The sequence below is a fragment of the Nannospalax galili genome, unplaced genomic scaffold (genome assembly GCF_000622305.1).
Source record: "Nannospalax galili isolate Female #2095 unplaced genomic scaffold, S.galili_v1.0 scaffold768, whole genome shotgun sequence".
Lineage (NCBI taxonomy): Eukaryota > Metazoa > Chordata > Mammalia > Rodentia > Spalacidae > Nannospalax > Nannospalax galili.
In genome coordinates, this window is record NW_008360317.1 from 7,316,643 (window position 1) to 7,337,635 (window position 20,993).

A 20,993-nucleotide genomic window follows, 5' to 3' on the forward strand; every position below is an offset into this window, starting at 1 on the left:
TGCAAACTCAGGCAAAAACCCAGCATAGAACTGAAAATGAAGAGCAGACCCCAATCCTAGCTGAGGAAACATTGGCAGGTGATTACTGCTGGGTGAGGAAGAGCTGATCTTCCCAAAACAAGAGAGTCTAGATAGACTGACTAGACCTCAGTAGACAGACTGAGGAACATCTGGGGACACTGACTTGATACATTGGGCCTTAATACGGATGTCAGAGTACATGGGTTCCAGTAGCAGGGCTGTGGGAGCATGCCGGGGATATAAAGATGATTAAAATTCTTTGAGGTATTCTGTATAAAATACACAAAAATTCAATAAAGACAAATTTTAAAAATAATAAATGAAATACAAAAAAAATAAGGTATTGAGTAAATTTGGGGTTCTTGTTTATCTATTTAAATTTTATTTATTTAATCAGTCATTAATTTTTATTTTGTGTGTGGATGTTGTGCTGGATAGCTTTAGTGTCAATTTGACATACCTGATTTGAGGGAGCCTCAGTTGGGGAACTGCCTTCATTGGACTGGCCTGTGGCCATGTCCATGGGGCATCTTCTTGATAACTGAGTGATGTGGAAGGGCCCAGCCCACTGTGGGTGGTGCCACCCCTGGGAAGGTGGGAAGGTGGGCCTATGCTGCAAAAGAAGGCAGGCTGAGCAGGGGCCAGGGGAGCAAGCCAGTAAGTAGCATTCCTCCATGGCCTGTGCTCCAGCTCCTGCCTCCAGGTTCCTACCCTGAGCTCCTACCTTGGGCTCCCTGATGAACTGTGACCCGAGAGATGTAAGATAAATAAAGCCGGTAGTGGTCAGAGTGTTTTGTTACAGCAATGAAGAACAAACTAGGACAGATGTTAAGGTGGGAACCCAGAGTCTTATACTCACTAGGTAAGTGTTCTTCCACTGAACTATAAACTCAGTCCAAGTTAACATTTTTTTAATATTTTATTTATTATTTTTATTTTGTGTGTCTGAGTATACTGCCTGCATATATTTAAGTGCATCTATATCATGCAATGCCTGTGGAGGTCAGAAGAGGGTGTCAGATCCCCTAGAACTAGAGTTATAGATGGTTGTTAGCTGTCGTGTAGGTGCTGGGAATTGAACCCAGGTCCTCTGCAAGAGCAGCCAGTGCTTAAATCTCTGAGCCATCTCTCCAGCCCCCAAATTAACATTTTTAAAAACTAAAATATTACTTTCTTTGCCAGAAAAGAAAAAGAAATTGGTATTGTTTTACTGCTATCTCCTAATCTTTGCTCCCTTTATAACTTTAATCTTCAAGAGGTGAAGTTCTAAGTCACTTAGTATGCGTGTATGTCTCCGTGGGCCTGTGTGTATCTTCCAATGCATTTAATATTCACCTCCAGGCCTTTTGCCTTTTGGCTTTCTCGTCTCTGAGTTCTTACACTTGATTAATTTTCTTAGTTGGCTGAATTTCATGGTTAAGTCATGCAGCTTTTCTTTGAAGAGGGGTAGGCATCATATTTCCTGAATTCTTACATGTTTGAGAAATGTCTGCCTCTGCCTTCTGCTTGAAGCCTACCTTGCCCTGGTCTGACACGCTCCTCTTCCTTACCCTCAGAACCTTTCGGGCTGGCCTCTGCTGGCTTTGTCCCTGGAAGTTGTGATGGAGAAATTGAATTTCTCTTTGACTCTCTGACTGAATATCTGACAATATTTACTTTGCTCTAGAATTTCAAGTGTTTTTATTGTTTTGGGTACTGGGTTTGAACTTGGACCCTCAGAGCTGCTAGGCAAGCATTTTACCTTGAGCTTTATCCCTAGACCCTCTTTTTTCATTTTTTATTTTGAGATAAAGTCTCACTAAGTCAACTAAGCTGATCTTAAACCTGCTGTCTTTCTGTCTCAGCCGCCTGAACAGCTGGAATTACAGGCCTGCGTTAGCAGGCTCTGCTGAACTGTAATAGTTAGTTGAAGTATATCTTCCCTGGTGTTCTGCTATATTAAATATTCCTGTAATACCATTTGTTCACTTGATCTTCAGAAGCCAGTTTTTCCTTATTTTCTATAATTTTTCTTTTTCTTTCTTTTAGAAACAGGGTCTCATGCATCCCAGGCTAGTCTCCAACTTGTGTGACTGAACATGCCCTTGAACTTCTGATCTTCCTGCCTCCACCTCCCAAGTGCTAAGATTATAGATGTGCAGCACTAGACCCAGTTTACAAGGTGCTTGGGATCAAACGTAGTGCTTCCTACATACTGGGCAAGCCCTGTACCAACTAAGCTCCAGCCCCAGCTCCTAAAATTTTTCTTATATTTTTTTGAGAAAACATTGTCTTTCATGTTTAGAGTCTTTTCTGGGATATGAGTTACCTTTAACTTGTAATATTTTAATCTCTTCCCTTTCTGTTAATGTCTCAATTGTTTTAATACATATAAATATTGTAAATTTTTACTGAATTTTTGTATGTTTCATACAGAACATCTTAATCATCTTTATACCCCCTTCCCCACAGGCACCCTCCCATAGCCTCCCACCCCACTGGAATTCATACGTTCTGTCGTTTGTGCTAAGGCCAATCATGCCAAGTTAGTGTCCCCAGACTCAGTGCAAGTTCATCACTGGGGCCTAGGCAACCTATCTAGAGTCCCTCTCTTTAAGGTCAGCTTGGGCTGGGTGTGGTGGCGCACGCCTTTAATCCCAGCACTTGAGAGGCAGAGGCAGGCAGATCTCTGTGAGTTCAAGGCCAGCCTGGTCTACATAGTGAGTTCCAGGACAGCTGGGGCTACAGGGAGACCCTGTCTTAAGAAGACCAAAAAAATAAAAAACCCCACAGGTCAGCTCTTCCTCACCCAGCAGTAATCAGCTGCCAATAATTCTTTGACTAAAGCTTGGGGCCGGTGCTATTTCCACCATTCTGTGCTGGGGTTTTGTCTGCTTGAGTTTGGATAGGTCTTGTGCATGCTGACACCATTGCTGTAGGTTCATATGGCAAGATCCCAGGAGCTTGTACAATCCTATTTCCATATGGTCATGTACCTCCTCCCTGGCTCTTACCATCTTTCTACCCCCTCTTTGGCAATGGTCCCTGAGCCCTGGGTGGGTGGATTTTAATATAACAGTTTGCTCAAGGACCCACACTGCAGCCTCTTACTCTCCATACTTTGTGACCTTCCGTGTTCCTGGCCCTCTGTTTCATGAGGCAACTTCATTGATGAGAATTGAGAGATGCCTTAGTGTCCTCTTTATCCTTTGTTCTATGTTCTGTGAGCCTTAGGTGTAGAGGTTGCATTGTAGATGTGCCGCTTAGGCCTGGGCAACTAACAGTCTCTGTGTGTGGCCAGTTGTGGAACTCTGTTATAAGTCTCTGTTGCAAAAGAAGCTTCATTGATGAGTGGTGACTGAGATACTTAGCTGTTAATATAAGGATTCATATGGTGCACATAGTAAGAAATTACATTTGTCTGGGGATGTGATAGCCTTGGGGTTTTCTCTAAGATCTAAGACCTCTCCAGCCATGTGTTTTTGGCTATGTTAACAGTATAACATGAGTTTCCACCAGTGAGTGGGCTTTAAGTCTAATTAGGTAGCCGTTGATTGTCCCCCACTATTGCACCAATGTTGTTTTCTGTGCCAGTTATCGATGTGGTTATTAGGCCTTGAATCTGGGGTTGGTCCATCGATTAATAGTCTCCCTTAGCAGCTTGTGCAGTGCTCTCCAAAGCTATGAAAGCTAGCCTTCAGAGGAGGTGGCTTTCAGGTCAGTTCCAGCTCCACTGCTCCAAATCCAATGTCTGAAGTATGTCCTGTCTTTAGAAACAGGGTCTTCTTACCTTCAAGTTCTGGGAGGCAATCAAGGGCTGTGGCAATAACCTGTGTAATTTTGGGAGTCTCCTGGACTACCCTGGCCAATAACTCAAAGGAAGGTTTCTCCTGTTTGGCACTGTTTCTTGTTATATAGCCTTCAGCTATACACATAATAACTATATTTTTTATGACTTCACATATTCAAGTCTACTTTCTGTCAGTACTTACTTGCTTCTTCTTTTCCTTACCTATCTCTCTATTATGGCCAGTTCTACATGTTAAAAATGTGTTAGTTGTCCCTTTTAACAACAAACAAAAAGCTAACTGGAAAAAAAAACCCCACAATTCTTCATAGATATATAAGAAAAACAAAAGACTTGAGGAAAGCTGCTGTTGTCCACAACAGACAGACACATGTGAGGAGTCACAGTATGTTGGAACAGAAATCCCAGGCTGGGGAAGGAAAACCTGAACTGTGATGCTGGACCACTAGAGGCTCAGAGAGGACAAGTCTGAGAGCTGGAAACTCTGGAAGGACACGGTCCCAGGGGCCATGGAGAATTTCCCCTCCAGGAACTTGATCAGTCTCTTATGGCGAATACCAAAGAAAAAGGCCCATGCTTCCAGTGGAGGGAAGGGTAAGAGATGTTCAGAAATTCCATAGACTATACAGAATGCTGTATTCTTGGTAAGGAGCCTGGCTATCAGGAGAAACCAGTGGGCCAGGGCCTACCTGGCCAGCTGTACCAGATGCTAAGTGACCTAGAGGAGGGAAAGCCCTACTCCAGTCAGCTCTAGCCATCCTGCCCCAGTCTTGTTGCACCCAAGGAGGGGGAAAACCAGAGGATCTTGGGAAGCACATACTAGAGGCACAGTCCATAGTCTGAGACCTGAAAAGAGGCAATGGGAACCCACTTTCACATTTACAGCAACTCTTATAACTGAGCTATTCAGAAAAAAACCTACAAGGCGTACTGAACAGCAAAAGCCAGTTTGAAGGACAGAGCAAGCTTCAGAACCAGACATTGTCAGAGATATTAGGATTCTCAGAGAAGAAAATTGAAACAACCAAGATTAATATGCTCAGGGTTCCAATGGAAGAAGACAGTGTCCGGGAACACATGGCTAATGTAAACAGAAAAGAAGAAATCCTAAGAATGACCCCCAAAGAAATGCTGGTGATCAGACACACTGCAACAAATGAACACCTTTGATGGGCTGCTAGTAGACTGGACCTGGCTGAGAAGAGACGTTCTGGAGTCTAGGATAAATCAGTAGGAATGTTCCCAACTGAAAATCAAAGAAAACAAAGACAGAAAAGATAAATAAGACCCAGAATGGAATATCCAAGGACTGTAGACAGAACATAAAATGAGCAGTGTGTGCACAATGGTTATGCAAATGCATTGACCAGCTTCCCATCACTGAACCAAAATATCCAAGGAAAACAATTTAGAAAGCAGTTGGTTGGCTCATTGCTCTTGGGGCTGTGGCAAGGCAGCATGTCATGGTGGGAACACATAGCAGAGGAAACTGCTCACTTCTTGGTGACTGGGAAGCAAAGAGAGAAGTTGGTGACCTTTCCTTAAGAACACACCCCTACTAACTTGCGTCCATCGGGGCCTCACCTCCTGAAAGTTTCTCTACCTTCCAATAGCACAGCTGACTTGGAACAAGCCTACAACAAGTCCCTTTGAGGGACATTCCAGACCCAAATACAGCAACCAGAGAGGAAGAAAAAATATTTGAAAAAAAAACACAAAATTTCCCCAAATTTACATTAGATACAAAAATCACATGTCCAGAAAGCTTTGAGAATACCAACTATAATAAATATAAAGCTAAACAAAATAACCAAACAAAAACTCCATAGGTAAGCTTATCATTTTCCAAGTATAGAAAAACCAAAGATAAAAAAGAAAAGAAACCCAAAATATGAAAGGTGAAGAGTGAAAGTGACATCTAAGAACAAGCAACCAACCAAGAGCTCTGTATCATGTGAGATTATTCTTCAAAAGTGGAAGAGAGGGGCTGGAGAGATGGCTCAGCAGTTAAGAGCACTGGCTGCTCTTGCAGAGGACCCGGGTTCAGTTCCCAGCACCCATATGGTGGCTGACAACCATCCACAACCCTCTTCTGACCTCCATGGGCATTGCATGACACAGGTGCATTTACACACATAGCTGTCGTGGATTCACCGTGGAGACCAGACTGGCCTCAAACTCACAGAGATCCGCCTGCCTCTGCCTACCGAGTGCTGGGATTAAAGGCGTGTGCCACCACGCCCAGCAATTTATTATTTTTTGTGTATGACTGTATTGCTTGCATGTGTGTAAGTGCACCCATGTCATGTGATGCCCGAGACGATTAGAAGAAGGCAGTTCCAAACCTGAGGTGCTATTGGAGAATTTAGAGAAACTTTCAGGAGGTGAGGCCCCAATGGAAGAAGTCAGGTTAGTAGGGACATGTCCTGAGGAAAATATGGGGTCTTTGCTTCCCAGTCACCAAGAAGTGAGCAGTTTTCTCTGCCATGTCCTCTTACCATGACAAGCTGCCTTGCCACAACCCGAGAGCAATAGGACAACCAACCTCCTTCTAAGTTGTTTTCCTCAGGTATTTTGCCCATAGATGGGAAGCAGCTGGCCATTATGTACACACTACTTCTTTTATGGCTGTTCTGCAGTCTTTGGAGGCCAGAGGTTGGTATCAGGTATCTCATTCTATAGGTCCTATCTTGTTTTTTGAGTCAGAGTCTTACTGAGCCTGGAGCTTGCCAATTGTAAGCTTTGGGATCCGTCTGTCTCTGCCTTCCCCAGCGCTGGGGTTGCAGAGGTGCAGGGCCACACCTGGCTTTTTACAGGGGTACAATCTCACCAGTCCAATTTCAGTACTTAGAAAGCACCAAAACTCTCATTAAGAACAACCAAAAACTAGGCATGGTGGGGCATACCTGCAATCCTAGTATTGGGGTGGTAGAGGCAGGAGGATCAAGAGTTTAAGGACAGTTTGGGCTACCCAGGGAAACTCCGTCTCAAACAAACAAACACTAGCTGATAATAGAACTTAGTTTAGAAAATCCCAACAACCCATTTCTTACAAATGAAGAAAATAATAGTCCCAAACATTAATGTATCCAACTAATCTCACAAACTACATTAATGGACTAAGAGTCACTTAAGAATATGGTTTTAATTTTTTTGTCTTCTATGGACTATTTCATTCTGAATAGTGCAAGATTTTTATTTTTTTTAAATATTTTATTTATTATTTTTATTTTATGTATATGTTCATTAGCTGTTGCTTTTCAAGTGTGTTGAATTGCAACATTAAGTCGTTTATTTGTGTTCTTTCCGATTTTTTTGAAGACCAATAGGGTCTATTGAGTTGTTTTTTATTATTTTATTTTATGTATATGAATGTATTGCATGTGTGTAAGTGCACCCCTGTCATGCAAAGCCTGCAGAGGTCAGAAGAAAGTGTCGGATTTCCCTGGAACTGTAGTTATAGACAGCTGTTAGCCACCATGTAGGTGCTTGGAATCAAACCTAGGTCCTCTGCAAGAGCAGCCAGCAGTCTTAACCACTGAGCCATCCTCTCCAGCTCTATGAGATTTGTTTTTTCAAATCCCAAGGCCTTGCACATGCTAGGCAAGCACTCTATCACTGAGCATTTTTTTTAATTTTTGAGACAGAATCTTGCTAAAATTTCCAGGCTGACCTCAAGCTCACTCTGTAGTCCAGACAGAATTTGAACTTGCAACTTTCATTAAGCCACTGATTGAAGACCTCACCTCCCCAGAAAGCTGGAATTTGAGGATGGCATGTCATCAGCCCATGGGGATCCATAGGAGAGGACTAGTTAAGCAGGGTGCAGAAGGTATGCCCCTTGTCACTAATGTAGCGACAGCACTTATTCCATGCTTAATGTGGCCTAGGTATTACTACATATGCTTTTCTGGATTCTTCTCTTTACCCTTTGACACAACCTCATTACAATCTCATTTGGACTGGAAGGGGTCAACAGAGGTCAGGCAGTGTGCAGATCGTAGAAACTATAAGAGGCAGGGCCAAGAGTTGAGCTTCTGGTAGGCTGGCCTTTTAAAGTTATATAAATGGTCACTTTACTAGAGAAGCTTTCTGGCCTTTGCTTTGCTTTCTAGATGCATAGGACTCGGAGCCTGGAGGTGGCAGTCTTGACCTGAATGAGATTGGAGCTGATATGTAGGGAGAGCCTGTCTTCTTCTCACTGACTGATGAAGCTGTCTCACACTGGCCCTATGGATGGAGCGATGGTGCTCAGATACCACCCCTATCTTGACAAGAGGGGGCAGAGATGGAGGGGGTAGGTGGTGGGGTGAAGAAGCCTAAGCCATAAGCCTGAGAAGGTCAGTGTTAGCTCACTTTCTGAGTTAGGTGTGACTATGGACCAAGCAGGCCACCTCCCTGCATGTTTCCTTGTGGTAAGATCAGTGAAGTGGGTGGGAGCTATCTAGCTGGCCTACTACTACACTAAGATTCTACGTTTCATCTCCATCTATGGTTTCCACAGTTTCTTGCCTTTTCTAATTGTTGGGCCTTCTCTTCTTCCTAAGTGCTAGAAGAAGAAACCAATGGTCAATGACTTTGTAATATCTCAAATTAGCCAGTTGTGGTGCTCAATCTTGTAATCCCTGTAATTGGGAGGCTGGAACAGAAGTCTGGTAAATTGAAGGCCACCCTGGGCTACATGGCAAGACCCTGTCTCTAAAACAAACCAGGCTATCTTACATTTCCCAGACTTTTATCAACAAATCCTGGGTTGGTTTTGTTTCTTTGCTGTGACCGCTCTTTGTTTGTGGTGTGTATATGTGTGTGCGATAAAAAAGCCTAGCGTTTGTATTTTTGTTGTTGTTTGGTGTTTATTTGTTTATGTTTTGGTTCTGTTTTTGCTATGCTGAGCATTGAACCTAGGCATATGCATGCTAGGCAAATGCTTTATTACTGAGCTACATTCCCAGTCCCTAAATAGTTTTAAAGGTCTTTTAAAAATAATGTCATTAGATAAGGAAATTTGAGGTTTTCTCCTATCATAAGTTTCATTTTCTCTACTTAATTATATATCTCTCTCTATATATGTACATATATTGTATATATGTCTCTGTTTTTATGGTTGTTGTTTTGAGCCAGTGTCTCACTCCATAGCCCAAGCTGGCCTCAAGCTCATGATAATCCTACTAACACTCCTACTGTCTCAGCCTCTCAAATCCTGGGATTACATGTGTGAGTGAACAGGCTCAATTTTCCACCTATAATTTTTGTTTATTTGTTTCTTTTCATGAGACAGGGTCTTATGTAGCTTAGGTATCTCTCAAACTGCTCTGTAACCAAGGGGGACCTCAAACTTCTGATCCTCCTGCTTCTACCTTACAAATGCTGGGATTTCAAGCATGTACCGCCAGGGTTGTTGCCTACCTGCAATTTTTATTTTTATTTATTTTTAAGGGCTTTTAAAAAATAAATTTATTTGTTTATTTATCCATTTATTTATTTATTTTGCATGTGTGGGTGCACATATTCATGGTACAGTTTTGAAGGTCAGAGGACAACTTGTGGAAGTTGGTTCTTTTCTTCCATCACATGTGTCCTAGGGATGGAACTCAGGTCTTCAGACTTGATGGCAAGAGCATTTACCCACTGAGCCAGCTTGTTAGAAATAAAATCTGCGATCCAAGGATCCCCTGATACTGTACAAAGAAAACGCTTAGACAATGCAAAAACTCTCAGCAAGAAAAACTTTGACTTTTGTGAGAGTGTTAAATCATTCAGATCAAGCACACACACCAGGGCTGGAAGTTTGGTAGGTTTTTATCCTAACACGAGAATGCTGTGTCTCATGGAGCTGGAGAGATGGCTCAGTGGTTAAGAGAACTGGCTGCTCTTGCAGTGGACCAGGGTTTGATTCCTAGCATCCACTTGGCAGCTAACAACCATCAGTAATTCCAGTTCTAGGGGAATCCAATACTCTCTTCTGACCTCTTCGGGCATTGCGTGACATGGGTGCAATTACATACATGCAGGCAATACATACACTAAAAATAAATAAAATATTTTTTAAAAAAGAATGCTGTGTCTTTTCCCCATTGACTGGGGTCACCTTTACAGTCTTTTGGCTTTTCCTTGTTGTTTTTTTTTGTTTTTGTTTTATTTTGTTTTGTTTTGTTTTTTGAGACAGGGTCTCCCTATAGCCCCAGCTGGCCTGGAACTCACTATGTTGACCAGGATGGCCTCAATATCACAGAGATCTGCTGGCCTCTGCCTTCTAAGTGCTAGGATTAATTAAGCATGAGCCACCACACCCAGCCCAACCTCACAGTCTTTATAGTTAGTTTTAAAAGAATCTGTAAAAAAGGAAATGAAGGAAAGGGTAAAAGGTGGGTAGCTCTAAGCCCTCATGTTCAACTTCCAGAGATGCAGCAGGGCCTTTGCATATGCAAGTTTTACAAGATTACAGAATAGCATTACAAAGGTTACATTCCTGTGATCATTCTTTTGATAGAAAAGATGTGAATTCTTTGAGCCCACTACCCCCTGCCTATAACTTTAAAATGAACATAGGAGAAAAGAAAAAGGATTTCAAAATCTTATGTATTTCTCTTCTCTCCATCACACTGTATTTTTTCTTTTATTAAAAATTTTGCTGTCTGTAGCTAAGGGAGACAACCCACAATTGTTCTAAAATGATGGCTGAATTTGTTTCTCCCCCATCTAGAAGCCTTTGAGAGGGAACTGACATTGATTCTAGCCACTCCAACAGCTATCAAAGTGCCTGAAAACAAATCCCGAACCCATCACTCTCAAGTCCAGCCTTGGCAGACAAAAGAAGAAAAATGAGGAGGAACCCAATAAAGGGATGCTTTTGGAAGCGCTCGTCAAGAAATCCCAATGAACTCTGATATGAACATTTGAAATTTGCCCTGTTCTGACTTTTTTCTGGTTCCCTATCTAGAGCATGTAATGCTAACTACTCTTTCTTTACTTCTCCTTCACATCTATTCAAGTCAAGGACTTTCTTTTCTCCCTACAGATAAGTTATGCAATTTGGGAGTCTTTTAGATAGACCCACTGAAGGGGTATCCCAATTGCCTCACTCTGTGACCCTGTTCAGCATGGAAGAAGCCAGGGTGGTCTGTGTCAGAGGGGGGAATGTTAGAGCAGGAAAAACATCCCCCAAAAAGAAAGAGTACTTGAAGCTGGCAGAAAAAAGTGATGGGGAGATATGAGAGGAGTTGGAGGGGAGGGAGTGGTCATGGATTTGATCAAAATACATTATATGCATATATAAAATTCTCAATAAATTTTTTAAAGTTAAAAAAAGAAAAAGGGAAGGCCAATAATAACTGAAGATAAGACAAAAAGTTAAAAAAAGAATGGAAATATAATTATACTATTTGACTCACCTAGTATAACATTGCAAAAAATAAACATCAATTTAATAATTAAAAAAAAAAATTGCCGACTTGGTGGTGCATGCTTTCAATCCCAGCACTTGGGAAGCAGAGGCAGGCAGATCTTTGTGAGATCAAGTCCAGCCTGGTGGACAGAGTGAGTTCCAGGCCAGCTGGGACTGCAGGGAGATGCCATCTCAAAAAAGAGGGGCTTGGAGAGATGGCTCAGTGGTTAAGAGTACTATTTGCTCTTGCAGAGGACCCAGGTTCAGTTCCCAGCACTCACATGGTAGCTAACAACCATCTGTAACTCCAGTTCCAGGGAAATCCAACTTCTTCTTCTGACCTCGGTGGGCATTGCACAACATGGGTGTGCTTACACACATGCAGGCTATATACTCATATACGTAAAATAAAAATAATAAATAAAAAATTTATTGCATGAATTTATTTTGAGGTAGTGTGTGTATGCACATGTGTACTGCCGTAGCACTTGTGTGAAGGTCAGAGGACAAACTGTTGAAGTCAGTTCTTGCCTTCTACTCTTTGGGTCCAAAGGACTGAACTCAGGTTGTCAGGCTTGGTGATAATTGTCTTGCTGAGCCATCTCGCCAGTCCTATTTTTGCTTTTGAAGAATTTACATGCTCTTTCCCTTCTTTTTCACTCCTGATGTTGTTTCTGTGCATCATGTTCCTTCTTCAGGTGACAGTAGTTATCATATTCACTGAATGCGTGCCTCTAGACGCTGTCTTCCTTGTGATTGCATTATATGCCAGTGTCACACACGCTGGGTCAGCTGGGATATATGGGAAGGATGGCCCCTTTTCTCTTGTGTTCAATTAAAGGTCCTAGCTTTTCTTTGAGCTGACAGTTTGGATTTACAGTTTCAGAGTTTGAAAGAAAAGTTTTGTTGTTTTCAATGAAAGAAAAATGTATGTACAAAAGAGATAAGTATATAGGGGGCTAGGGACATGGCTCGGTGCTAGAGTGCTTTCCTACACGTGCAGGACCCAGGATTCGAGTCCCAACACTATAAAAACATATATAGATTATGTATCCACAATCAGCTCCAGCATTATCAATACATGTCTGCATCCTTTTGTTCTTCTTCTGGGATAATTTTGAAGCAAATCTCAGTCATTTATTACTTTATCGGAACAGGCAGATCTTAGTCAATAATTACTTCATTGAAATTACTTTACTTTAGTAACGAGGAAAGGAAATATCACTTAAACAATAAGCTATCATTTGGCTGGGTTTGAAATTCTAGCAAGAAAATCACACTGCCATTTGACTTGATGCTTCAGACGCTGGCATACCTTATATTTACAAAGACAATTTGTCTTCTGGAGATTATTTTTTCCCCTGTGGTAAATGTTTGGAGGCCTTTTGAACAAAACTGAAACAGTATCCCTTTCTTTCTTTTTCTATGTTTTCTTCTTTTTTTCTTTCCTTTTTTTTTTTTTTTTTTTCTCATGTTTTGATTTTTGCTATTTTTTACTTGTCTGTTTTAAGACAGGGTCTCACTGTGTTACCCAGGCTGGCCTGGAACACATGATCCCCTGCTTCTAGGCACGCACCACCACACCCAGGGTTATCTTTATACAGGCATTCTGAGCACATTTTTATCATAGAAATGATAGAAACAAAGTCTCCTTACAGCCCCAAATTAGTGGAAAGCAGCTGATGCTACGGTTTTCAGGTAATAACTGAAAGTACTGTTTTAGTTTGGCTAGATCTTGAATTATGAACCATTATTTTTTCAACAGAAAAGTCCTCTAAAGTCACTGGTAGTATTTAATTGTTCTCTACAATTCAGGGTTGAGGCCTACAGAATCTAATTTACAAATATCGGCAGTCTGGAATTGCACCTGAGGCTGCCGAGGGCCCAGGGTCTGTGGTGGATGGCCCAGCAGGCAGGCAGTGTGCAGCTGGACTCCACCGGACTTGTGCCACAGCCTTTGCAATCACTCTCAAAAAGTCTACTAGGAGGAGCCTGGAAGAGTTGCAGGAAGGAAAGCGCTGGTCTTTCACTGAATGGCCAGCAAGCCTGCCCTGAGGGTGTGTCTGAATTTCGGGGAACTTTTGAAGAAGGCTAAAGAGAACATTGCTAGCCACCCTTCCCTACTCAGAGGTAGACAGTAAAACCATATTATTCATTTAAACTCTGCTTTTAATAAACTTCTTAGAGTAAGGCAGCCATTATATAAACACCATCTATCCATGACCCTACCTGTCTTCCAACTCCATTCATCTGTCTCTATCATCTGTATGATCTATCACCATCTATCTACCCATCCATCTCCTATCTTTCTATCATCTATCATCTATCTATCTATCTATCTATCTATCTATCTATCTATCTATCTATCATCTATCTATCATCTATCTTGTATATATTTAAATACATCCTGGATTAGGATACAGCAATCTGTTAAAATTCTGGTCCCTTACAGTATTTTTACCTGAGCCATACTATTCTCTTAAATTCTGCCTTGTTACGGCAAGCAGATGGAGTAGGTTGCTTTCAGTTGCCCCTTCTCCTCTCTACCTTTCAAACCCCTACCCCTAATAGCTTGGGACTCTGGAGTTCTCACAGATCTCCCCTCCCCTCTCCTCTACCCCAGGGTTCACTGACTCCAACCACTCCTTCTCTAAACCACAGACTGGAGCCACTCTGTATCCCCTACTGCCTGCCACAGTGCCACGATATCCTGTGCTTCTTCATGATCTGTTCAGAAGTGTATTTCCTCACAGTATTTCCTTTACTTCAGTTACATTGGCACTGATAACATGAAACACCTTAAAGGCCCCTCAGCCTGTCTACAGAGACTTCACCCCCACCCTGACACCTTCCATCTTTAACTGCTATCTCCCTCCCGACAAACTCTTCCTCCCATAGTCAGTGCTTTTATTCCCTTTCCTCTTTCCAGAATGCCTTTACTCTGCTGATATAAATCTGTTACTACCTTCAAAATCTTTTCCCGATTTAGTAATGAATAAGCCTTTAGGACTTATGACTGTATCTTGCTTTTAATTGTCTTAGAATTGTTTCCTAATGTTTCATGTAAGTCTGACCTTCTTAAATTTATTGTAAGGTCTTTTAGGGCAATAATTATATCTTCCCTGTTACTATTTCAATCGGACTAGCGCAGCATTGTGTATAGGGCGTGTGCTCAAGAAATACTTCTTTAGTGAATGTTAAATAAAAGAGTATATTTCCTGGATCACATACCATGACATGAGCCATTTTCTTCTGATTGCTCGGCCAGGGCCCTGTTACACTGAGCTGGTGGAAGTTTTAAGTAAATCAAGACCCTTGAGGATAGAGGTTCTGCCCAACTAACATCCTACAAACAAATTCAACTTATTTTGAGTAATACAGAACTTGGAATTTCTAGCAATAGGCTAGTATGTTGTAGCAGATGGATAAGAGAGTCATGATTGTGCTATAGAAAAATGATATACAGGGGTTGGAGAGATGGCTCCGAGATTCAGAGCATTTGCTGCTTTCCCGAGGACTTGAGCTGGCTTCTCAGTACCCATGTGGGGTGGCTTATAACTACTTGTAACTCCGACTCCAGGCAATCCTACACCCTCTCTGGCCTCTGTGGGCACCCACACTCAAAAATAAATACTTTTAAAAAATGAAATGCACCCATACTCAAAAATAAATACTTTTAAAAAATGAAATGCAGACCTCTATGTGAACAGTACTACCATAAAATGCCCCAAAGTGACCACTGTGACTCTGTTGTCAGGATGGAATTATGACATCCTCCAGCCCAGCCCATCTTTTCATCTTTTTACAGTGCTGTGTCTCAAACTAAAAGAGTATATTTGAAGTGATAAAATACAAAGAAAATAAAGACAAGGGCTGGCAATTAAGTGCTAGATGAAGTCCTGAGGGAGATGGTTAATGGCAGTGATTAGATAACTGTCAAGCACGTTTCTGAGTTGATTCTTCTTTAGGGATTACTTGTGCCGTTTGGCGCTTTATTCACGTCACTATCTTCCTAAGCGTTCGGTTCTGATTTTTCTTTCTTAGAAGGCCTTGAGTAAATCCTGTTGTTCTAGTCCCTCTTGCTAAGTCTTATTACTGAACAGTGACATTGTGTCTGTTGATGAGTTTAGGTGCAGCCTGATTTGGTGAACATGTATCTAAGGATAATGACACAACAGAATTATCTCCCTTCCATGGTTTACGTAACTTCCACAGACCTCTCCTTTCATTCATTTACTCTCTCTTTAACCCATTCATCTCTGTCCTACTTCATGATTGTAAAAGAAGAAAACACAAAGTTTATTACATGTGGAGTATTAAGTACGGGAGTATTAAGTAACTAGTCTGTGGTTTTGATGATGATCCAGGAGACACATTATCCTATTTATGGCTAATTAGCAGCAAGAGGCATAGAAATTTACTGAATGGTGAAGAAGAGGCCAAAAGATTTCAGCAGGCCAGTGGATGAGCTAAATGAAGCAAGGAGTGTGGTGGGAATGTGTGGATAAGGGTCTGTAATGAGTCATGCAGGCTGCCTTGATCTCAGGTTGCAGTGACACAAGTACAGTAGGCCTTCCATGGCCCCTGGGAGGAAGCAGAGCCAACTGGGAGTCCAGAGCTGGACAAGCAGCATCAAAGGGTAGCCAGAGCCCCGAGTAAGTCCAGAGATCTTATCAATAGCAGCAGAAACAACCTAGGAAAGTAGGAACCTATGAAGCTTCTATACAGGAGTGAGGGTGTCATGGGCCTCTGACCCCTGAGCAGCATGGGTAGAAGTCAATGCTGTGCATGCGCCTGGAGGCTCTGGCTGCTCATTTCCCTGAGCTCTGGTCTACCCAGGGCACTGTCCATCTGAAACTCCTTGCCTGGGAGAAAAACACTTTCCATAGGCACCTGTACTCATATGTGCACATTCCCCTTAACATACACATGTACACAAAATTAAAACCCAACAATCAAGAAACAGAGGGAGGGGGATCTCTGTGAGTTTGAGGTCAGCCTGGTCAATATTGGGAGTTCCAGACAAGCCAGGGCTGTACAGTGAGACCCTAAGAAATGAAAACAAAACATAACCTTTACTTTAGGAGAATAATAACAGTCATGGTATTTATTCAACCCTGAATATATTACTGCAGGCATACTAATAAGACTGAAACTTCCAGGGCCAAAGAGATGGCTCAGCAATTAAGAGCACTGACTGCACTGGCAGAGGACCTAGTTTTGGTTCCCAGCACCCACATAATACTAGTCTATAACTCCAGTTCAAGGGAATCCGGCACCCTCTTTTGGCATCTGTGGGAACTGCATGCATGTGATGAATTTGCATACCTGCAGGCAGGCGAAACACTCATGCATATAAAATAAAAATAACGCACGCCTTTAGTCCCAGCACTCGGGAGGCAGAGGCAGGCAGATTTCTGTGAGTTTGAGGCCAGCCTGGTCCACATAGTGAGCTACAGGGAGACCCTGTCTCAAAAAGACCAAAATAAATACATTAAAATAAAATAAAAATAAATATATATATATTTTTGTAAAGACTGAACCTTTTGAGGGAAACTGGAAGAAATTTCTAGAACACATCATTTGAGCAGTGATAAAAGAGACATAGATAGGGAGCCTGGAGATAAAGACACATTTCTGAGTGTTCCATAAACTTTCACATGGAGCTATGGAGAAGAAGTTATAGTAGAAGTCCCAGAATCAGTTCCACAGAGGAGTAGAGCAGCTCCTCTGTGCTAAGAATCAAATCCAGAGCTCTGTGCATATTTGGCATAAAGTGTTTTACTACTGAACCATACCTTTAGCACTTGGGTGGCTGAAATAAGCAAGACTTTTGTTCTAGTGGGTTGATTAGATTCTGATCAATAAAATCATAATGTTCCTGGCCTGGAACACTCACCACAGCTTCCTACCAGAGATATGGGAGAATGTTCTTAGACCAACGAGTCTCTCTTAGACCAACATGCCCCAAGGAGATGTCATATGAGGTTTTTGTTTTGTTTTGTTAATGATATTTTGAGACAGGGTCTTCCTGTAGTCCCACCTGACCTGGAACTCACTATGTAGACGAGGTTGGCCTTGATCTCACAGAGATCCACCTGCCTCTGGCTCCCAAGTGTCAGGATTAAAGATGTGTTGGCACAGCTAAGGGGTTCCCCCCAAATAATTCGTAAAGATTTAAGAAGATCATATGCTTCTTGTAAACAAGCTCATAGATTTGTGCTGTGTACCGTATAGCCATATAGACTTTTCTTCAACTACACTAAGCATAGCCACTCTAGGCTTGGTTTATTGTGGGAAGCTCAGCTCTGGGATCCCTCCTATCAATCTTATTGATGATCCACCACTGTTACTCAGTCTTGAATATTTAAGCTGTTGGCTGTACTAACAGCATGTTCCTGAATAGGAGCAAGAAAAAACCTCAAGAGAATGTTTGTAGCTGATAACAGGAGAGAGTGTCTGGTTCTGCTAACCAAACAGGAGATGAAATGTTCTTTTGTATGTGGGCAGGAAGCAAGCAGATAGTCTACTTTAGTAGCTTTTCATACTCACCAGGCATATTGAATTTGATCTTTTCCATCAGTATTATCTATAAAACCTCTTTCATGAGTGATTTAGTTAGAAGGGTCTTGTAGCCCATTATTCAAAGGTATTATCTCTTTCAGTGAAATGCCTGAGAATTATACCTTTGTTCTCCATATTGAAGTGAAATTGAAGTCACTAACGAAACAACCTCATAACAATTTGTACCATTTTAAAATTCTTTATACAAAGCTAATGCAATCCAATCCACAAAAGAAACAGTGAAGAAATTGCTGACTATAATAAAAAAAAATCTTCAACCTTTCAAAAGAATAATGGGGAATTTGTGGAGGACCACAACTGCAGCATGGTTTTTGTGCAAATCTAAGTTAGATTCAATTATGACTCTATTAGCCTTAGATAATTGAGCAGTATTTTAGCACTGTTGATGAGTATCTTAGATTATAGATTGTTTCAGCTGTCCATCAAATACCTGTTCTGGCTTCATAACTCAATGTAGTATTATTTCTGCCAGCAGGTTTGGGAGTGTCTGAGTATTTTAAAGAATCAAAATGCCTTTTGAAAACAATGTATTAAAGTCGACCTTTGAGGGCTGTACATGGGAAGCCTCCCTACAACAGCGGTGTCCCTTCTCTGAGTGGCCTTCCTTAGTCTTCCCTTAGGTGACCATGGTTGTTCTCTATGCCCATGAGGTGCCACACACCTCCTGCATTGCAAAACGGTGTCTAGTTATCATAGCCTTGGCCTCTTGGTTTGTCAGCCTGCTCGCCACATCCCAAGCACCTCTAGACTGCAGCAATGGTGGATTTTCATTGGCACACTCCCCTCACCCCGGCCCTAACGCCTGCAGCTGCATGGGAGTCTGTGGGAGTGACCTGCACCTCCGTGGAGAGGCAGAGGGGCAATTTGAATCTGCGTGTGTGTCCCAAACTGTCTAGGGTTGGGGATTCAGTTGACAGAGGGATCGCTACCTGGTGCTGGCCATTCTTTGGATGATTCTTGGTTTTAGGGCAACCAGAGGCTCTGGGGGCAGGCCTAAGGAACTGCAAAGCGAGAATCAGAAAGGGAAGGGGAAGCCTGCAAGTGAGCTGTAGCTTTCGGCGTTCTTCTTCCCTCCTAGACGCGCGGGAGAAAGACACTTGGCTCTGTTTTTGCTGCCCCCGGTACCCGGCTGCGCGCTGCCTGTGTGGAGCTTCAGGTCGCGGTGGCTCAAACTCCCCGGCTGAGCCGCACCGAGATGTGGCAACTCTTCTTGCTCCACCTTCTCAGGAAGAGATTCTGTCTAGTACTTCAGGAAAAGTCGCTGATCCCATTTATCATGGCCAACTGGCAGGTTTCAATAGAACCATTTTTGAAACCTGCAGTATTTACAGGAACAAGACTGGGCTGCTCCGTGGAGGCTAGGGCGATTTCAGTCTTTGAGTTAATGGATACATAATTGAGGAACAACGTGGAATTACTGTCATCGTAAGGATCTAGTGCCTTGAGTTAATTTCACCCGGTTTTGTTCCAACAGCAGCAGAGTAGTCATGTTGCATAGAAGCTGCCACCAAAAAGATTTCTTTTTCCAGCATTTTAGAAATAAAGTTCAAGTGATTGGCCCTTACAAGTTGCAAGAGCGGTTTCACGCCTCGGCTTTTTAAAAAGGTATCATGTTATTCCTTGTTTTGCTTCTAGGAAGCAGAGGGTTGAGGAAATAACTTGGGCGGGTGCATTAATACAGACGAAAAAGACACAGACGCCCTCCCTTGAGACCTGAGCGCTCCGCACTCTTCCCGAAGGTGCCAATCAAGCGTCTCGTTCCCTCGGACGCTCCTGGTCCGAGCGCCTTCTGCAGTGGGTCTCTGGCGCCTTCCTAGATGTGTTGGAACAATCTGGCGGGGTCAGGGGCCGACGGGACAGCGCGGAAAGAGCAGGCAAGAGAAGAGGGCCGGATTGCGCCTGGTTCCTCAGTGCCAGGGACACCGTCGCAGAGGCGCGGTCAGCTTCCCGTGGATAAGACTTCCCGCCCCCGGGGCAGGGCGGTGCGCCTCCAGACCCGTCTTCTCCCCAGTTTCGGGTGGCCCCCAGAGCTGAGTAAGCCTGGTGGAGGGAGCCGGCGAGGATTTCCTGAGCGCGATGGGCAGCAAGGGCGCGGGCAGGAGGGCATGGAGCGAGGACCCTGAACCTGCCCAGCCCCAGCTCTGGAGCCCACACCGCCAGCGCCTCCGCACGCGCTCTCAGCTGCCGCCACCCGCCCTCGCCGGCCCCCGCCCCCCTCCAGGGCCAAGGGAAGCGAGCCGGGGAGGAAGAAGAGGGTAGGTGGGGAGGCGGATGAGGGGTGGGGGACCCCTTGACGTCACTGGAAGGAGGTGCCCGGGTAGGAAGTGGGCTGGGGAAAGGTTATAAATCGCCCCCGCCCACGGCTGCTCTTAATCGAGGTCCGCTGGAGGCTCGGAGCGCGAGCGACCGGACACTCGTGGCGACTCCTCCCCGGCGGCGGCTGCTCGGAGCGGGCTCCGGGGCTCAAGCGCAGCGGCCAGTGGGCGCCGGGCGGCCAGGATTACCCCGGGGAAGAGGTCAGCTCCCGGCTGGAGCGGCGGAGAAGGGCTCTCGCCCAGCTAGCTGGAGTGCAAGCGGACCAGCGCGGGCGGCTGGGTGATCGGCCTCGGGGAGCGCGGGCACCGGGCCAGCAGGCCGCGTCGCGCTCACCATGGTCAGCTGCTGGGACTCCGTGGTCCTGCGGTCCGCGCTGCTCGGATGCCTGCTTCTCACAGGTGAGGAGCCGCGGCCGGAGCCGGGCGGGGATGGGCGGCTGGGGGGTGCGCGCGGGGAGCGAGGCTGCAGCCAGGAACGCGCGCTTCGGCGGGAGCCAGGGACACTTGTTGCAGCCGGCACGCCTGGGCCCACTGCACTTTTTTTTCCCCCCGGAGTGGGCGCTTCGGGGAATGATTGGCCCGGGGCCGTGGGCATCACGACTCTGACTCCCCTTGGCGCCGCGGCCGGGTCAGGGCTGGGTTGCGGGTTGCGGCGGGAGTCGCAGGTTCTCTTCTTGGCTCCGGGTAGGGTCTCGCTCCCTAGACTCTGGGTACCCGACTCACCGCACACGCGGACCTGCCTGGCACCCAGAGTCACGGGCGCTCTAGGAGCGTCTTAGGAAAGGCTGCCAGGGCTGGACAGAGGCGGGCGTCAGCGTTGATGGTCACTGTCCACGACCTCGCGCCACCAGAGCGGAGGAGAACAAATTTGGGGAGGGTCGCGTGCCTTCGGCGAACAGAT

General features: G+C 44.2%; 1 protein-coding gene across 3 annotated transcripts in view; it reads left to right on the forward strand.

Moving 5' to 3' along the window:
• Window positions 1–17,998: 17,998 nt before the first annotated feature.
• Flt1 (fms related tyrosine kinase 1) overlaps window positions 17,999–20,993 on the forward strand; it is a 170,510-nt gene continuing 167,515 nt past the window's right edge. The window contains exons 1-2 of one of the 3 annotated variants that reach the window (XM_029559611.1): window positions 17,999–20,032; window positions 20,156–20,491. In XM_029559611.1, the coding sequence (XP_029415471.1) occupies window positions 20,428–20,491 (64 nt within the window). In that variant the 5' untranslated portion in view covers window positions 17,999–20,032; window positions 20,156–20,427. Of the gene's footprint in view, window positions 20,033–20,054; window positions 20,492–20,993 lie in introns of those variants that run through there. The other 2 variants (XM_008825054.2, XM_008825055.3) reach the window with 2 other exon arrangements.